Below are 20,844 nucleotides of genomic sequence, written 5' to 3'. Positions count from 1 at the left end.
GTTTTTAACTGAATTTAGTTGCTTCCAAACTGTAGCTATTTGCTGTTCAGTTCAGTTCAGTCACTCAGTCGTGTCCGACTCTGCGACCCCATGAATTGCAGCATGCCAGGCCTCCCTGTCCATCACCAACTCCCGGAGTTCACTCAGACTCACGTCCATCGAGTCGGTGATGCCATCCAGCCATCTCATCCTCTGTCGTCCCCTTCTCCTCTCACCCCCAATCCCTCCCAGCATCAGGGTCTTTTCCAATGAGTCAACTCTTCACATGAGGTGGCCAAAGTACTGGAGTTTCAGCTTCAGCATCAGTCCTTCCAAAGAACACTGAGGACTGATCTCCTTTAGGATGGACTGGTTGGATCTCCTTGCAGTCCAAAGTTAGTTGATCATATCTCCTGTTTTTATATCCTTTCAGAATAAAAGCTCAATTTTCATATACAATATAATGTCATCATTTTAGCATTAACTGTGTTTTTGTCCATATTTGGTGACATTAAAAAATGTTAAAGATAAGCATTCTTGGAGAGTTTAATATTGTCAGATTGAGATATGAGAGGTTTTTTAAAAAAAAAAATAAGAGGCAAGAGTATAATTTTGAAAGTGGAGAATTGATGGTGGTTGTACTTGTTAAAGAAGGAAAGGCAATGTGCATGAATCATTACAAGTCAACTACTACAGACTGACAACTGAAATAAGCAAACACCCAGGGGCACTGGCTCATTAACATTATTGTGACCTGTGTAGTAAATCAGTTTAGGAGGTGAGAACTACACAAGTGTCCAGAGAACTTTTCAGATGACTATAACATCAATTCAAAATAACTTTTTACTAGGTAACATAAAGGAAAGATACAAAACTCAAAAAGTAGAAAAGGATATATGGTAAAAGATCAATCTCCCTTCCATCTTAGCTCTCTTCTCAGAAGAAAAGGACTGCTACCAGTTGGTTACAGCTAAAACCACCTTTTGTATGACCTTAACTTTTCTCTTTCCGTACTTCTTGGTTTTCTCCAGCCTTAAGCCATGCACACTTACCCTACATGGTGTATAAAGAGGACAATATTACAGAGTTCACACTCTGAAATGGACTAACATAATCAGTGTGAAACTGCCAGTTAGCCAACTTGTCAAGATGATGTTAACTTCATGATGATAGAGAACTTCATAGCTTTGTCAAGGTGTATTTCAGAACTGCTGCTGCTGCTAAGTCGCTTCAGTCGTGTCCGACTTTGTGCGACCCCATAGATGGCAGCCCACCAGGCTCCCCTGTCCCTGGGATTCTCCAGGCAAGAACACTGGAGTGGGTTGCCATTTCCTTCTCCAATGCATGAAAGTGAAAAGTGAAAGTGAAGTCGCTCAGTCGTGTCCGACCCTCAGCGACCCTATGGACTGCAGCCTTCCAGGCTCCTCCATCCATGGGATTTTCCAGGCAGGAGTACTGGAGTGGGGCGCCATTGCCTTCTCCTAAGTCTGTTATTAGGTTAGAGAAATTTCCTAATGATTAAAACAGGTATTCAGAAGAATACTAAGTTTTGTAGTGTATGATCACAAAGCCACTTAGGTTGGAAGATTGAGGACTTAAAGATTTTATATTTTACTATTAAAACAGTAAAAAGAAAGAACGAACTGCGGAGATTAAACAAAATATAATGATACAAATGAATGGAAGGGGTTCCCTGATGCTGAATTCTGTCACTAAGAAGAGGCCAAGTTAGTGCTCAAGGCCTGATCTTATTTCCACATGAGAAAAAATGTTCACATCACAGTGTACCACTGAAATTCCAGTCCAGGTAGCTTGGCTACAACTTACTGAACCTTTAATAAGCCCAGGCTCCAAAAAACAAAAAGAGTGCAATTATAACATAATTCAGCAAATGTTTATTGAATATCTATTAAATGTTATATCTAGTTTTACATTGGGTTTGATTTTTCTGCCATTGTGAGGGAAGGTAGAGATTCCTAGATTATTTAAATGTGTCAACTATATCAATAATACTAGAGTAATTGTTTTTATTGGGTAGCAGATTGAACTGTGGGCCAGTATTTTTTTTCTCTCATTATTACTGAGAGATTTTACTGTAGAAGATTTTACATTATTATAGTGATTTAAAAAATTCTTTTTGAACTCTATGGACTATAGCTATCCAGGCCCCTCTCTCCATGGAATTCTCCAGGCAAAAATACTGGAGTGGGTAGCCATTCACTTCTCCAGGGATCCTCCTGACCCAGAGATTGAACCTTGGTCTCTTGCATTGCAGGCAAATTCTTTACCATCTGAGTCACCAGGCAAGCCCCTTAGGGATAAGCCTACACATTTCTAGTTCATTTCTAAACCCACATATTTCAGACAGATTCTAAATCTATTGAAGACACCAAAGACAGACGTATCCACATGACTTGAAAGAAGTAGACCAGGTACTTATATTTTTCTCAAGTTGGCTGATTTAGTGACAACAGCAGGTGTGAAGGAAATGGCACAATTCCCTGTCCCCTATTCCTTTACGCCTGGCCTCAGGGCAGACTGCGCTCACAGTCCACAGCGCCTTCCCAGGGTAGAGAGAAGTGTCTAATGCCTTGGTGTTAATGGCTTCTTCAGGACCATGGCTTGTCCATAAGTCATCCACAAAGCCTGACTGGGGAAAGGGGCCAGAGAGGCAAGGTGGGGGTCTCAGTACTGGTGTTTGTAGCCACAGTTCAGATTTCACATAGTACACCCTAGCCTGTTCCTGTTGATCAGAAGCAGGAACTCATCCTACTCTGCCAAGTTTGTTACATAAGTGGCTGGGGCCTTCACATAGTGAACACTCATTCACAGAACCAAATCAAAATTTCAGTAGTATATAGAAAATAGAATACTTTCATGGACATGGGAGTGATGACAAGCATATAATGTTCTCTGATTCACTGTACAATGCATTCCATTCCGAACTAAATAATGACTTTTTCTCAAAAGGAGATAATGATAAACATTCTTTAAGTAATTCCTGGTTAAAGGCCTGACATATCTTCCCTCTTTATCTAACCTCTAATCTTTCTCATGATTTCATAAGAATATAATCTCCAATTTGTCACATTATAGATAAAGGCTGGTATCTATTCTTAATAATATTATACTCTTTGTTTTTCTAATAATTAAAACTGAGGGAAGAGCGAGGAGGGTTCAGGATGGGGAACACATGTATACCTGTGGCGGATTCATTTTGATATTTGGCAAAACTAATACAATTATGTAAAGTTTAAAAAAAAAAAAAAAACTGAGGTCATAGTACATGTCTGTATTATAAGCTTAACAGTCACCATATAAGTTCTACATTTTTAATAATTCAAGCTTTTCTTCAAGTTCTTCATAATAAAGAAATAGAAAATAGAGGAATCAACTGCAGTTGTCCAAATTCAATTCTGACTTATATACAGTTTTACAACTTATAAGATCATAGAACTCTTTTATTTTCACATCTAAAATTTTAAGTCCTCAAAGATGAAGACTGACAGATGAAGAAAAATATACCAACTGGGCAAGTGCACAATGACCATATTTTTGTTTCAAGAAAACATATATATTTATGAAAACAGTAAGCTAATACTGTTAAACTTTTGAGTTTTGAGGTAAATGTCTTAAAAATATAGATTTATTTATTTGCTGTGCTCAGTCGCTCAGTCATGGCCGACTTTTTGCGACCCCATGGACTGTAGCCTGCCAGGCTCCTCTGTCCGTGGAGTTTCCCGGGTAAGAATACTGCAGTGGGTTGCCATTTCCTTTTCTTTTGTTAGCTTAAAATTATTTGAAAATACTGAAAAACACTAGTTACCTACAACCCAAAAACTACTTAAAATTCCATTAAAAAGAAGACAAAATCCTCTATATCAACCTTCTAATCTCTTTCATTGCAAATAGCCTACACTACACAGATTAGCTATATAGACTTATAAATTTATCTTTAAAAATGACATTGAACTAGTCTGTAATTTGGTTTTTCTTTTCAATCAATCATGGATGCTTTCCTGAAAAGTATAAATAGATCTACTTCACTGGTAAACAGCTGCAAAGCATTTCATTATGTGGATACTCCATAACATTTTGATCATTTATCTATCCTTGTAAAACATTAGTATTTTTGGTAGCTAGTTTATTATGTCTGTGATTACTGAAAACACTGTAGTCCCTTTACATTGGGGTGGGGGAAAAGGTTTTGTGAACTTTGAGGTCACCAAAGCATCTTCTTGAAAAACACAACTTTATAAAATGGCCTACATTTACATCATGTTCTTGAGGAATAAAAGAATCAGAGAACAGAAAGGAATGAGGAACATATACACACGTGGATGGAGAAAGAGAAATTATCTTATGTGTTTATATTTATAATGAGACAATATTAAGAAAAATGGATGAGAAAGTTAGCTATAAAATGAGGCTTTTAACCTCACAAGGTGAAGATGTTTAAAGTCTAAAACTCTTGAGTGCAAGTTACCTTTACTTGTTTTGTGTTTTGAAGATTAAACGTGTTGGCTTGCAGAAGAGAGGAAGCAGTTCAAACTGAAAAGTGAAAGTAATGAAAGTTGCAAAACCCTAATCAGCTTGAGTTGGGAGTCAGCATTTTAGAACAGCGCTCTCAGAAAATTATGCTGCAAGCCATTACTTCATTCTTATGCTGCTATTAACTGGAAGCAAGGACTCAGGAATCAAGAGCCTAAAAGAAAAAAGCCATCAGCAGAGTTCAATAAACAGGAAAAATACAATGATGATCTAGGAAATACATTTCTTTACCATTTTTAGTGCATTATTTCATGTTTAAAAGCTGGTTTCTAGGCCCACTGATTATATCTACCTCTGGGATCATTATCCAGGATAATGATCGGAGAGTATGAACCTTGGAGGCTAGATGGATGTGGGCTCAAATCTCAGTTCTATTCTCTTCTAGGTAGGGGGGAAAAACAAAAAAAATCTTGGAAAAGTTATTTAGCCTATTGGGTCTCAGTTTCTCCTCATCAAATAAAAATAACAGTAGATGTTCAGTAAATGATGGTTATGAGATCTTGATACTATACCTAGTAAATCATACACAGAACACACATACAGTGTGTGTGTGTATAATATATATCTCATATACATAGTATTCCATGTACACACACACACACACACACACACACGCACGCACGAGTGAAATTTTGGCATTTGCAACAACATAGATGGGCTCAGATGGGATTATGCTTAGTGAGATAAGCCATACAGTTAAAGACAAATATTGTATTACTTAAAGTGGAATCTAAAAAATACATGAATGAATATTACAAAATAGAAATAGAATCACAGATACAGAGAACAAGCTAGTGTTTACCAGTAGGGAGAGGAAAGGCGGAGGGGCAAGGTAAGGGTGGGGAATCAAGAGGTAAAACCTCCTATGTGTAAAGTAAATAAGCTATAGGAATATATTGTGTAGCACAGGTCATATACCCAATGTTTTATAATAACTTTAAACAGTATAATCTACAAAAATTTTGAATCATTATGTTGTAAACTAATATAAATCAACTACACCTCACTTTAAAAAATTAAATAAAAATATATACATAGAATTCCAAATTAAAAACTGCCTATTATCCCCAAGATATAGGGGAGAGGGGCTTCCCCAGTGGCTCAGTGGTAAAGAATCTGCCTGCAATGCAGAAAACGTGCAAAAGATGCAGGTTTGATCCCTAGGTCAGGAAGACTTCCTGGAGAAGGAAATGGCAACCGACTCCAGTACTCTTACCTGGGAAATCCCATGGACAGAGGAGCCTGGCAGGCTATAGTCCATGGGGTCGCAAAGGGTGGGAAACGACTGAACATGCACACACGCAGACATAAATGCATATATGATAGAGACAAATGGAATAGAACTTTTAAACCCTTGCTACATTTTTTGTCAAATGGCTTTCCAGAAAGTTTACTCTTCTTTAAATTAATAGCATCAGTGAATGAGAATGTTCAGCTCACAGTAGCTTTACCGACTTTAAATATACTTACAATTTTTTGCTAATTTCCTAGTGGGAAAATGGTTATAAATGTGAACTTATAAAAAATAAATACTGGTGGCTGTGAAAAAAAATAATATATTTCTTGTGGAGGAAGGGCCCATGCAGACAAAAGTGCCTAGGATCCAGGAAAGTAAGAAGTCAGCCCTGATCACCCGAAAACTAATATTTATATAAGTTTATATAAATTGTTGACATTGAAGGTATTAATCTGTAGTTATAATTGTTGACACTGAAGGTATGTGGTAGAAATTGACTATTATAAGAAATGTGTTATTTTGAGGATATATTCATTTATAATTTTAAAAAATTTGTTTTTCACTTAATCAAAAGTTAAAATTTTTAAACATTAAAATTTTAGCAACTAAGCTGCATGATAAACTCCTAGGGAAAAGACTGGAACATGAAAGAGGGACAGAAAAGCATTGTCTAAAAGAACTGGAAGGAAGATGAAGCATAGCAGGATTAAACAAGAGCAAAAATAATATAATCAACAAGTTGAAAGTGAAGTGGAATATTATAATGTGGAAATTACATTCAGTTCAGTTCAGTCGCTCAGTCGTGTCTGACTCTTTGCGACCCCATGGATCACAGCATGCCAGGCCTCCCTGTCTATCACCAACTCCCAGAGTTCACTCAGACTCACGTCCATCAAGTCAGTGATCCAGCCATCCAGCCATCTCATCCTCTGTCGTCCCCTTCTCCTCCTGCCCCCAATCCCTCCCAGCATCAGAGTCTTTTCCAATGAGTCAACTCTTCGCATGAGGTGGCCAAAGTACTGGAGTTTCAGCTTTAGCATCATTCCTTCCAAAGAAATTGCAGGGCTGATCTCCTGGACCAGTTGGATCTCCTTGCAGTCCAAGGGACTCTCAAGAGTCTTCTCCAACACCACAGTTCAAAGCATCAATTCTTCAGCACTCAGCTTTCTTCACAGTCCAACTCACATCCGTACATGGCCACTGGAAAAACCATAGCCTTGACTAGATGGACCTTTGTTGGCAAAGTAAATTACATTAGATAAACATATAACAAAAACATATACAAGATTCTCATGGATTAAAAACGTTCAAGGTTCATTTCTTTTTATTATTTTTCAAAATTTTTTGGCCACACTGTGCATCTGGCACAAATGTACTTTGCCCTTCAAAAACCATCAACCAGACATAATTTGCAGAATCTCTAATTGTCTTTTGAAACTTGTATTTAGTCATGGACTAACCATATGCTTCTAAGTGTAGTGTTTAAAAGAATAAGATTTATAGGTGCATTTTCAAGGAAATATATGTATTAAAAGTGGGTTGCAGGACTACCCTGGCAGTCCAGTGGTTAAGATTCTGCACTTCTAGTTAAGGGGTCATGGTTTCAATCCCTAGTCAGGGAACTAAGATCCTACTTGCTGTGTGGCCTGGTAAACAAACAAAAAACCTGAGAATCCCAGGCTCTACCCTGACCTACTGTATCAAAATCTGCATTAAGAAATTTTAAAAAATAAAATTGGGTCACTATTCTATTAATGACTATTAAGGTCCACCAGCACAATGTCAGAGTCAGTTTATTCAAGTATAGTTTTACAAACAGCATTTTAAATCTGGCTAAAATAGAGGAAACACCAGCTGTGATACAAAGAATTTATAGCCATAGACAGAGAGGAAGCTGTGTTACTATGTATCTATTACCAATACCACACTTTCTTCTGTCAATTCCTAGGTCAAGTTTTTTCAGCAAAATCTTCAAAGCCAAACCCTGGGTTCATACCTGGACTATTGATCCCTTTTAGGGTATCTTTCCTAAATTTCTACCACAATGTAACTTTGGGCAAAGATATTTTCTGGACCTCTGAAAGGATTATGTTAGTCTTTAAGGAGTCTGGGTTCTAGAACTCTGAAGTTTCCTTGGCAATGATTATTTTAAATATACTGTATCCACTTGTTTATATATACTTGTATTCATCTGAATGTAGAAATGTATTAACCTACTGGTGTAAGACTCTGTAGACACAGATAAAAGGTAAAACATGTTTAAAGGCCCTGAAGAAGAAAAGAAGTATTTGAGGAACTGAAGCCAAGTACAAAGCGGTTGGAGCAAAATTAAGAAGTAAAAATGATGCAAGATGAGGTCAGTAAAGTAGGAAGGGAGGGCCTGGTAGATCAATTAAAGGTTTAGGATTTTATCCTAAGAGCAGTGGGAAACCTTTGAATGGTTTTAAACTGAAAGTGCTTTGATCTGATTCATATTAAAGAAAAAAAAAGATTACTGTGGCTTTTGTGTGAGAAATGGATTAGAGGAGGGGCAGAGAGAACAAGGAATGATCTGTTTGAAGTGCTTGTTACTGCAGTATGGCTGAGAGGTGATAGATCCTAGGACTAGGGTGGGGCCACTGGGATGGGAAAAAGTACCATAGATTGAAGATGTATTTAATTAAAAAAAAAAAGAGTCAGGAATGATTTCTAGGTTTCTGGTTTGTGAAGCTGAGTGAATGGCGACACTATTAATGGACAGACAATCCCAGGAGAGCAGTAGCTCTGGGCAGGGTCTCACACTCTTCCATCCTTCCAACGAATCCTGTGAACTCGTTCAGTTCTGTTTTCTTCTGAATTCTACCTGCACAGGACTGTAGCCTCGAAAATGCTGGTCCACTGGTCATTACCACTGATTATTCTTTCTTCAAGGGCTCAGATTGCACATAAACTGAAGGCATTCATGACATGGAGACCCCTGAATACATGATTTTGAAACAGTTTCAGTAGGCCACACTGCCTGCAAAGCTCTCAACCTATGGTGTGGTCAAAACATCCCAAAGATTGTAAATTGTAGAATCAGCACATTCTGCTGCAAAGAAGACAAATTCTAGTGGATTAAGGAGAGTGGGAATGTTGAGAAGGTATTAGGGTGTGTTTAGGGATTGTGATGAGATTGCAAATGGTCACAGTGGTTGTGATTGGAGACAGGGATTTTTGAATTACTGTCTTCAGCCACATTACAGGGAGTTTGGAAGACAGGTAGGTCCAGGGTTTAACCTTGAGAGTAGGTGACCAGAGTGAGTAAGAAGAGATTGGCAAAGCTATGGATTAGAGTTAGCATTTTAGGCAGCAGTACCCTGATTTTATTTTCCTTTTTTTCTGTATTTTCTTTAATGGAATATTTAGAAAAAATGAAGTAGCTTAATATATCCATTGTAATTACTCATTCACTCAAATCTGAAATAGTCTAATTTTTCTTTATCTTATGTACCAGAATTAAACTGTTTAATACAGAAACTAACAAGTTCGTTGACATCTGAATGGAATTTGCTATATTTAAACAATAAAGACACGTTAGGCCTTTTAATAAAAACTGAATGGCTAACTCAGAGAATTGGTTTTGTAATTAGTCATATTTCTAATATCCAAAGGCATTCTCAGTAATATCTCTGAGCTTCAAATTGTATATATAAAAGAGTTAATAATTAAATATTTGTAAATATTCTAAGTATATATTTGCATACATACTAAATACACCTGTTTCAGGGATATATCCTAAATCTGAAGTTTTCTAGGCCCTGAATCCTGGATAAAGGGATACATGATACCATCAATTCTTAGTTGATCATATTTATATGGAAGAACAGTGATTTCTGAAAATATCTTTAATTTTATACCTGAATATGGAAACTGATAATTTCACTTGTATTAGTAAATTGCAGACTCATAGAGTAAGAATAACTGAACTGGAAAGGAATCTAGAGACAGTTAATCTAGAGGGTTTCACATTGTGGGTCCCCTGATCAGCAGCCTCTGCATCACCAGTGAACTTGTTAAAAATGCAAATCTAAGGCCCACTCCAGACCCAGTGACTCAGAAACTACAGGGGAGGGGCAGAGCAATCTGTTTTAACAAGCCTTTTCAGGTGATTTTGATGCACGCTGAAGTTTGAGACCCATTGGTTTAATCGGTATTTCTCTTTTAAAACTGGAATCAAGGAATACCGAAGAAATAAACTGAAATTCACACTACTTAAAAATAAAATAGTGGACTTTGAAAGATCCTAACTTAGATTGCTTAAAAGACATCTTTTCTGTAACTGCACCTTCTTACTCATTTCATGGGTATTAGTTTTCCACAGCTGCTGTAATAAACTATCATTAATTTGGCAATTTAGAAATTTATTATCTTACAGTTTTGTAGGGTCAGAGGTCCAACATCTGTCTCATTGGGCTGAAATCCAGATGTCAGCTTTGCTCCCTGGAAGCTCTAGGGAAGAATTAGTTTCCTTGCCTTTTCCTGCTTTCAGAGGCCATACATATTCCAAGACTTCTGGCACCTTCTTCCATTTTCAACGCATGTATGGGTTTTAAACTCAAAAATTCTTTCCAAAAGTTCATTTTAGAATCTGTACAGATGAGTCCAGTCACCCGCATGTGGCTATGATCTACCAGCCTGAGCAGGAGACTGTTATTGACACACTCTTTGCCATAGACCATCACAACTACCATTCCGTCTCCTCAAGCAACAAAAATAGCAAATGATAACATATTCATTATATCACTAAGTCAGGAAAGGTTATTAGTTCATCTTAAGAAAAGACTTTAAAAGAAGTTTTAAGCAAAGTTTTTTGATTTATACCTTGGCCTTAGGGCAATTAAAATAGTTCATTCCTTGATTGACTCATAGTTTTCCTGTATCATTTTAGTTGCTGTTGAATTTTCATGGATATACAGCATACATTTGTGTTTTTGTTTTTTTTTTCCAGGGAAGGCAGTGAGGGATTTAAGAAAAATGTTCGATTGTTAGACTACACACCAAAAGGAGTCGTGAGTTTCGTGGTGGGACTATGCCTAACTTCTTTCCTTTTCTGTATTTTCCAAATATTCATTAGTGAACATGACATTTCTTTAATTAAAAAAAAAAAGAAAAACGAACATGACACAGTCACCTGTAGTCACAAGGCCTGAGTGACTGGTAAGGCAGCGGGACGGCTTTTGAAGTTTCAGGTACACAAAAAGACACGATTTTTTAAAAAAAATTTACACTGTCACCCAAAGGGTACTGTAGCAACTTCCCTGATGAAAAACATTTTTTTAAAAATGAAGAAGGCCACAAATCACTCTGCACACGTGTGATCGCACTACCTCACTCGACCTTTTCTCTCCAGTTGGCCCGAAGGCCTCCTCAAAGGAATGAACTCAGAGTCCTTCTCAGGCCACCGTGCTGCCACGGAGGCCGAATGCAGCGCCGGCCCGGCCCGCCAGTGACCCAGACCCGGCGTGTGTGGGCCGAGCCGGCGCCGCGCTGGGCCCTCGCCACCGAGGGCCGGGCGGCCGGCGCCACGCGGCGGGGCTCTGCGCGGCGCCGCAGCCTCTCCGCCCGCGCGAGAGCCCGGGCTCCCGAGGGGGAGCCGCGCTGGGGGCGGCGGCGGCGGTGGTGGCTGCGGCGGGGCGGGGGCGGGAGCCGGGCGGCAGCAGCAGCAGCGCCCGTGGGGGAGGAGCGGCGGCGGCGGCTGGAGCTGCTGTGGCGACGGACGCGAGGCGGTGGCAGCTGAGACCCACCCCTGTCCACATGGACAGTCGCAGAGGCCTCGGCTGATGCATTCGCGCCTGGGCGGGGTGGGCGGACGGCCGTAGCGGCGGCGGCGGCACAGGGAGCGGAGGGCCCCGGGGGGCGCCTGTGGGGCGCGGAGACCTCGCCGCTCCGGCGCGGCGGGTGCGGCCATTTTACGGCCCGGGACCGAGGGAAGCCTATTTGTGTGCTCGTCTTCTGATCCCCTCTTCCTGCGGGCCCGCGGCTGGGGGAAGCTTCAAGGGCGGCCTAGGCGGGTGGTGGATGGGTAGTCGCGGGCCGAGAGGCACCGGGCCCGGGAAGCGCCGACGCCGCCGTCGCCGCTCGCGTTCGCCCGGCGGGGCCTGAGTCAGCCCGGGCTGCGTGCCTCGCCGCCCGCCCGCGGATAGGCCCCGGGAGCCGGCTGCTTTTGTGTAGGCCCGTCTGGACGAGGCAGCGTCGCCCGCCTCACGGCCGAGTCCTAGGCCCGCAACCCTGCGGCGGCTACCCTCCTGCGGCGCGGCCCCTCATCCTGGCGAACGCGGCGGCGGCGGCGGCGGCGGTGTGGGCCATGGATTAAGGCGGCGGCGGCGGCGGCGTGGGAGGAGGAAGATGGCGGCTGGCAAGAGCGACGGCAGCGCCGGGGAGATTACTTTTCTGGAAGGTACGTCTATTCCTGCCCTTGTGGGGGTTGGGGGTGGGCAGAGACAGGAAAATGTGGGCCCCTGATTCCCGGATCTTCGGTGGCGGGCGCCTGGTGGGTTTGGGGGGCGGTGGAGGACCGGGGGGGGCGGGCGGGGGCTCCGGGGCGATGGCTGGGAGGGAAGGTGCTGCGGGGGCGCCGGGTTCGAGTCCGCCCCGGCGAGGGGCTCGGCCGGGAGCCGGGAGGCTGTGAGGGGGCGGCGGTGGACCGGCCGCGAGCCGGAGTTTCTGGGCGTCCTCTGAGACTGCACGCGTGTCTTTTTTTTTTGACATTTTTTTTGCTTTCTCTATGCAGGCCTGGGGATGAGAGCCGACTGCGCTCGGCTCTTGTTTGGTGTTTGTGCAGAGTTTCAAGTTGCTAAAATGTTGGGTGAAATCGGGGGCCAGACCACTTTGGGAGGGGAGACGTAGTTTTCTGGAGCTTGTTGTAACGCCCCCCTGCCCCCCGCCCCGCGGGCCTTTCTGTTTCGCAGAGCTTCAGGCTTCCTTTTGCAGCCAGCATTCAGATTAGGCCTGGCCCTAAGAAATGTGTTTGACTGAACATATTTTAGGAAGTTATCTGGGAAAAGAGAACAAGATACACAATATCAATTTGGGGGTCGTCACCCAAGCTAACAGACAAAGCTCGAGTGATTCCATTTTTATTCACTTGTGAGGAAAAAGTTAAACATTTGTTGTAGGTAGACTAAGCCAATGTTAAGAAAAGCTACATGTTATTGTTGGAGGTGGTGGTAATGGGTAACAGTATTGGCTCTTTGGCCAAGTAAAAAGATCCCCCAATACAGCTAAATTCGTTGTAGTTGTGGATCAGGCACTGTAATGTTCATTGCTTAATTTGACTGTGGATTCACTGTTTATGCTGGTAATTGGGTTTATTAATCAGTTCGGGAGAGCAGGCCTGTCTGCTGTGCAGTGATTGTTTAAAAAAAAAAGGATTAACTCTTCTGGATGATTTTGCAAAGATGAATTTCACATGGGATATAGGCAATACTTTAAAAATAATTGGAAACATTCTGAATTAAGATAGTACAACTTCACTATGGTACAAAGTCCTGTAAGAGGCTGTCAAAGGATGCTTATGCCGTGTTTACAGTTTTCTTAACTGCATTGGGAACAGTGCCTGGAACACAGTAGGTACTCAGTCCAGTGAACAAATAGAGACCAGTAGAAGTGAGTGGGAAAAGAAATATTAATATTCTTAATTCTTCTTCCTTAAAGTATAGCAGAACAAAAAAAATTTTTTTTACCTTGTTAGGCAAACCAGCCTTTATTTAAAAATGATGAGAGTTTTATATGAGATTTGTAGTAAGAAGATGTGGAAAGCTTGTGAGTTTTCTGGCTTCACTTCATATTTCTTCCATTCTACCTCCATTCTCATTTGGGCTGATTGTTACCTGTCAGAGGCTGAGAGTGGTGCAGCTTGTGTACAGGTGGTGCTATGTGATGAACATTGGGAGGGTGGAAGGAGCATAAATAAGGCCAACAGATACAGGGCTGAGGTAAATTTAAAGCTGTTGCTGCTAAGTCACTTCAGTCGTGTTCCACTCTGTGCAACCCCATAGATGGCAGCCCACCAGGCTCCCCTGTCCCTGGGATTCTCCAGGCAAGAACACTGGAGTGTGTTGCCATTTCCTTCTCCAATGCATGAAAGTGAAAAGTGAAAGTGAAGTCTCTCAGTCGTTTCCAACTCTTAGCCACCCCATGGACTGCAGCCTACCAGGCTCCTCTGCCCATGGGATTTTCCAGGCAAGAGTACTGGACTGGGCTCCCATTGCCTTCTTTTGGTTTTAGCTTATTCTAACTTAAGGGTCTATGAATTCCTGTAGTGGAAGAAACTGAATTTCATCACTTCTTTTTCAGCATTTGCATAAGCAAGTGAATGGTGCCTTATTTAGAATATGAGCATAAGGGGCTGATATTTAGTACTACTAAATAAGTGGAATAATATTTAGGACTACTTATATTTTTTTATATTTAATTCTTTTGGTTCTTTATGCTTTTAGTGATGAGATACTTCAATATAACTTGCCAAATATTCACTCATCAAATATTTATATCAGCCTACTCTGTGCTAGGCACTTTCCCAAAGTAAAGACAGCAGTGCATAAGTTAGATAGGGTCCTTTCCTTCATAGGACTTATATTTTAGTAGGAGGGACTTTTTATAATTAAAAATTAATCCATTTAGAACAATCTTACCGCTTTTTTTTTTTTTTTTGCATAGTTTCCTTCTTTATTTAGATCTGCTCAGACCTGACAGCCTACTTAAAATGTCATGCTGCCACACTCACATGTACAAACATGGTATTCCTCTGTTTTATTTTTCGTGGTAGCACTTTTCACATGATAAATTTGTCTTCATGTTTTTTAGTCCTATAAAAATACAAGCTCCATTAAAGCAATAACTTTTTCTTTTCACCATCGTATTTCTTGCACCTGGAGCATCTGTATTTGTTGTTAATGAAATAAACAAGAAGATGATAGTGTATTAAAGGCTATTTAAGAAATACATAGAAAAAGCCATTTTCCATTGTGTTAAGGTCATGAAAGGCCTTCCTGAGGAGGTCACACGTGTGTTAAGGTAATAACTGTGAGACTCGAGTATGGCAGAGACGACGATGCCTGTAAAGGTTCCAAGATGATATAGGATTTCATTTGTTTAAAAAAAGATCATTATGGCTGAAATGTAATAAGTACAGAACACAGTACTACAGATATGAGAGCAGATCATGAAAGTTCATGAATTTTTATTTGATTCTGAAAAGTAGGAAATCATTGAAGAGTTTGGGGCAATGGAGTTAATGATACAATTTATCTTTTTTAAAAAATCACTTTGCACCTGGAGTAAATTAGAGCAGAGTAACAGTAAAAGCAGAGCCATTAGTTAGGAGAATATTGTAGCAGACTGAAAAACAGACAGGCTTGGTTTAGGATGGTGGCAGTGGCCATCAGGAAAGAGGAGTGGATAGATGGAAGATCTGTTGGAGAACTTCTTAATGCATTGCATATTGAGGATCAGAGAAAAGCAGGAATCAGAGATGACTCCTAGGGTTTTGGTTTGAGGTTTTTGTGGGGGTGGGGGACTCCATTTATTGAGATGGAGTAGAGGAATGAGAAGCTCATAGCTCTGCTTTCGTCATCTTAAGTTTGAGATGCTGGTTTGTCGTCCGTGTTCCAAATACTGCTTTACATTCTTATAAACTGTGAAGTAAAATACTAATTCCAATTCTTTTCCTACCTTCACTAGGGAAAAAGAGAGCTACTGGTTACTATTGTGTTTTATTTTGTCAGTATAGTATCACACTGAAATGGTGTGAATTGAATTAGGCCATTTGTACTGAATTTTTTTCTTCCCCCTCTTTGATTTGTTCCTTTCTCTTCTGTTCACTTAAGGTTGTCTTCTGCCCCTTTCCCTCTTGTGATAGTTTGGGAGGTTTCTTTTGTTCATTCATTCATTAGATACTTAATGAGCAACTATAATGTTGTAGGTACTGTGCTGAGAGGCAGAGTGGAGGCAGGGGGGATTTCCTGGTGGAGTTTCCAGTCCGGTGAAGAGAGTCAGTAATCAAATAATCATACTTGTAAGTGTAAAATTACAGACGTCAAGTACAACAAATGGGGATTATTTATAATTATGAGAATTTGATCTAACTACGAACAAAGCTAGTGGAGGTGATGGAATTCCAGTGGAGCTATTTCAAATCCTGGAAGATGATGCTGTGAAAGTGCTGCACTCAGTATGCCAGCAAATTTGGAAAACTCAGCAGTGGCCAGAGGACTGGAAAAGGTCAGTTTTCATTCCAGTCCCAAAGAAAGGCAAGGCCAAAGAATGCTCAAACTACCACACAATTGCACTCATCTCACATGCTAGTAAAGTAATGCTCAAAATTCTCCAAGCCAGGCTTCAGCAGTACGTGAACCGTGAACTTCCAGATGTTCAAGCTGGTTTTAGAAAAGGCAGAGGAACCAGAGATCAAATTGCCAACATCCACTGGATCATGGAAAAAGAAAGAGAGTTCCAGAAAAGCATCTATTTCTGCTTTATTGACTATGCCAAAGCCTTTGACTGTGTGGATCACAATAAACTGTGGAAAATTCTGAAAGAGATGGGAATACCAGATCACCTGACCTGCCTCTTGAGAAACCTATATGCGGGTCAGGAAGCAATAGTTAGAACTAGACATGGAACAACAGACTGGTTCCAAATAGGAAAAGGAGTACGTCAAGGCTGTATATTGTCACCCTGCTTATGTAACTTATATCCAGAGTACATCATAAGAAACGCTGGGCTGGAGGGAGCACAAGCTGGAATCAAGATTGCCGGGAGAAATATCACTAACCTCAGATATGCAGATGACACCACCCTTATGGCAGAAAGTGAAGAGGAACTAAAAAACCTCTTTATGAAGGTGAAAGAGAAGAGTGAAAAAATTGGCTTAAAACTCAACATTCAGAAAACGAAGATCATGGCATCCGGTCCCATCACTTCATGGGAAATAGAAGGGGAAACAGTGGAAACAGTGGCAGACTTTATTTTTGGGGGCTCCAAAATCACTGCAGATGGTGACTGCAGCCATGAAATTAAAAGACGCTTACTCCTTGGAAGGAAAGTTATGACCAACCTAGATAGCATATTCAAAAGCAGAGACATTATTTTGCCAACAAAGATCTGTCTAGTCAAGGCTATGGTTTTTCCTGTGGTCATGTATGGATGTGAGAGTTGGACTGTGAAGAAGGCTGAGTGCCGAAGAATTGATGCTTTTGAACTGTGGTGTTGGAGAAGACTCTTGAGAGTCCCTTGGCCTGCAAGGAGATCCAACCAGTCCATTCTGAAGGAGATCAGCCCTGGGTGTTCTTTGGAAGGAATGATGCTAAAGCTGAAACTCCAGTACTTTTGGCCACCTCATGTGAAGAGTTGACTCATTGGAAAGGACTCTGATGCTGGGAGGGATTGGGGGCAGGAGGAGAAGGGGACGACAGAGGATGAGATGGCTGGATGGCATCACTGACTCGATGGACGTGAGTCTGAGTGAACTCCAGGAGATGGTGATGGACAGGGAGGCCTGGGGTGCTGCATTCATGGGGTCGCAAAGTGTCGGACACGACTAAGGGACTGAAGTGAACTGAGGGCAGTTTGGAGGGTGACTAGGAGAAGGAAAGGTGGAGAGAGCGCTTTCTAATCAGGGCGAATGCAATAGAGGAAACCTGATTTGTTTAGGGAACTGAGAGGACCGTATGGTGGTAGTAAGGAGAGTGTTACAAGAGGAGACTGGGGTTAACATCCTCAGGTTTGTTTCAAAAAAAAGGTCAAGGTCTACCGCTTGTAGAATGCTCTGGGGAGGGGCAGAAGAAGGTCAGGGAGGTCAGTTAGGAGACTTGTGGTATAGGACAAAAGGTGCTGCTAGTTAGCTCCTTCTCTTCTCTTTTGATATTCTCCTTTTCTCACCTGTGGAACCTCTGGAAAGTCTAACTCCTCTCATTTGTTTCTTTTTTTTTTTATGGTGCTCTTGTTCATCCTATAATAGCTTTCTTTCCCTTTATCTTTTTTCTTCTACAAACTAACTGCCTAACCAATATTTTTTCCCATTTTTTTATCCTTCCCCTTTCATATGTGTGTGTGTCTGTGTGTATTTACTACTTTGTTTTCATTCTGGGCCCCTCTCCCTTTGTGGACTTTGTCTACTAGTTGAAGAGATTGGTCTGAGCTACTGCCGTGTTGTCCTCTATCCAGCAAAACTGCTTATGTTTCCAAATGAAAAGTGTTTTTCATTTTCCCTTAATTATACTTTATTTTTACATACAAGTCAAGTTCAGAATCCAATCCGTTTGTCATTTTTATGGGGGATAGTAAATACTTCATCACATCTCCTGAACTAAAGTACCATTTCTCCTAAATGATTGTCATTCCATGAATATGAATAGGGGCTTTCCAGGTGGTGCTTATTGCAAAATTCAGGCTTAAATTGAAGACAGTAGGGAAAAACCACTAGACCATTCAGGTATGACCTAAATCAGATCCCTTATGATTATACAGTGAAGGTGACAAATAGATTCAAAGGGTTAGATCTAATAGACAGAGTGCCTGAAAAACTATGGAGGTTCATGACCTTGTACAGGAGGCAGTGATCAAAACCATCTACAAGAAAAAGAAATGCAAAAAGGCAAAATGGTTGTCTGCCAAGGCCTTACAAATAGCTGAGAAAAGAAGAGAAGCAAAAAGCAAAGAAGAAAAAGAAAGATATACCCATTTGAATGCAGAGTTCAAAAAATAGCAAGGAGAGAGAAAAAAGCCTTCCTCAGTGATCAATGCAAAGAAATAGAGGAAAACAACAGAATGGGAAGGACTAAGAGATCTTTTCAAGAAAATCAGAAAAGGGAACATTTCATGCACAGATGGGCACAATAAAAGACTTAAACGGTATGGACCTGACAGAAGAGGAAGATATTAAGAGGTGGCAAGAATACATAGAAGAGCTCTACAAAAAAGATCTTCATGATCCAGATAACCATGATGGTGTGATCACTCACCTAGAGTCAGACATCCTGGAGTGTGAAGTCAAGTGGGCCTTAGGAAGCATCACTTCAAACAAAGCTAGTGGAGGTGATGGAATTCCAGTAGAGCTATTTCAAGTCCTGGAAGATGATGCTGTGAAAGTGATGTATTCAGTATGCCAGCAAATTTGGAAAACTCAGCAGTAGCCACAGGACTGGAAAAGATCAGTTTTCATTCCAGTCCCAAAGAAGGGCAACGCCAAAAATGTTCAGACTATCGCACAGTTGCACTCATCTCACATGGTAGCAAAGTAATGCTCCAAATTCTCCAAGCCAGGCTTCAATAGTACATGAACCGAGAACTTCCAGATGTTCAAGCTGGATTTAGAAAAGGCAGAGGAACAGGAGATCAAATTGCCAATATTTGTTGGATCATCGAAAAAGCAAGAGAATTCCAGAAAAAAAAAAGTCTGCTTTTGCTTTATTGACTACACCAAAACCTTTGTGTGGATCACAACAAACTGCAAAATTCTTCAAGAGGTGAGAATACCAGACCACCTTAACCTGCCTGCTAAGAAATCTGTGTGGAGGTCAAGAAGCAATCATTAGAACCAGACATGAAACAACAGACTGGTTCCAAATTGGGAAAAGAGTACGTCAAGCTATATGTTATCACCCTGATTATTATTTAACCTATATGCAGAATATATCATGCGAATGCTAGGCTGGATGAAGCACAAGCTGGAATGGAGATTGCTGGAAGAAATATCAGTAACCTCAAATATGCAGATGACAGCACCCTTGTAGGAGAAAGTGAAGAGAAACAGAAGAGCCTCTTGATGAAAGTGAATGAGGAGAGTGAAAAAGCTGGTTTAAAACTCAACATTCAAAAAATGAAGATCATGGCATCCAGTCTTGTTTCATGGCAAATAGATGGGGAAACAATGGAAGTAGTGAGAGACTTTATTTTCTTGGGCTCCAAAATCACTGCAGATGGTGACTGCAATATGAAATTAAAAGATGCTTGCTCCTTGGAAGAAAAGCTATGATCAACCTAGAGAGCGTATTCAAAAACAGAGACATTATTTTGCCGACAAAGGTCTGTCTAGTCAAAGCTATGGTTTTTCCAGTATGTATGGAGGTGAGAGTTGGACCATAAAGAAAGCTGAGCACCGAAGAATTGATGCTTTTTAACTGTGGTGCTGGAGAAGACTCTTGAGAGTCCCTTGGACTGCAAGGAGATCCAACCAGTCCATCCTAAAGGAGCTCAGTCCTGGGTGTTCATTGGAAGGACTGATGTTGAAGCTGAAACACCAATACTTTAGCCACCTGATGCGAAGAAGTGACTCATTGGAAAAGACCCTGATCCTGGGAGGGATTGGGGACAGGAGGGGAAGGGGATGACAGAGGATGAGATGACTGGATGGCATCACCGACTCAGTGGACATGGGTTTGGGCGGACTCTGGGAGTTGGTGATGGACAGGGAGGCCTGGTGTGCTGCGGTTCATGGGGTTGCAAAGAGTCGGACATGACTGAGCAACTGAATTGAACTGAAATTGTGATAGTGGTCAAGAACCTGCCTGCCAGTGCAGGAGAAATAAGAGACACTGATTTAGTCCCTGTGTCAATAAGTTCCCCTGGAGAAGATGGCTCCCCACTCCAGTATTCTTGTTTGGATAATCCTATGGACAGAGGAGCCTGGCGGGCTACAGCCCATGGGGTTGCAGAGAGTTGGACATGACTGAAGGGACTTAGCACGCTCACATTGTTGTGAGCAAGGTCTTCAGTGTTGGCCTGCTCAGGGGGTCACACCGCAAAGTTCTTCGTTTTAGCCCCACTCCTTTCTCTTTTGATTGTGCTACTGTTAGAAACTATACCATGGTGTCATTCCTTATTTAGTGCTTTAGCCTGTATATTTCGTAGTTGCATTCCAGTTGACTTGATAAATTCTACTTATCACTTGATTTCATGTACTCACATGAAACAGTCGAGTAGAACCTCACATGAAATGGAAGCAGTTTTCATAAGAGATGCATTGAGAACATGAAGTCAAAAGCCAGAATGCTAGGATTCATCTTCTATAGCTCTATACTTACTGGCACTGCGATCTTGGATAGGTAATTTAACCT

The 20,844-nt window shown here is 41.2% G+C and overlaps 1 protein-coding gene across 10 annotated transcripts in view; it reads left to right on the top strand.

Annotated features, from left to right (window-relative positions):
* Positions 1-11,487: 11,487 nt before the first annotated feature.
* The window catches only part of SENP6 (SUMO specific peptidase 6), a 130,967-nt gene continuing 121,610 nt past the window's right edge, over positions 11,488-20,844 (top strand). For 4 of the 10 annotated variants that reach the window (XM_044924502.2, XM_025294864.3, XM_025294862.3 and 1 more), the window contains exon 1: positions 11,494-12,185. Coding sequence is in view for 8 of the 10 variants with exons in the window: in XM_025294864.3 (XP_025150649.3) it covers positions 12,134-12,185 (52 nt within the window). In the remaining 2 variants the exon portion in view is untranslated. Of the gene's footprint in view, positions 12,186-20,844 lie in introns of all 10 variants that reach the window. The other 6 variants (XM_044924501.2, XM_025294861.3, XM_025294860.3 and 3 more) reach the window with 3 other exon arrangements.

The sequence above is a fragment of the Bubalus bubalis genome, chromosome 10, assembly GCF_019923935.1.
Source record: "Bubalus bubalis isolate 160015118507 breed Murrah chromosome 10, NDDB_SH_1, whole genome shotgun sequence".
NCBI classification, from domain to species: Eukaryota; Metazoa; Chordata; class Mammalia; order Artiodactyla; family Bovidae; genus Bubalus; species Bubalus bubalis.
This window is presented reverse-complemented; position numbering and strand designations above follow the sequence as displayed.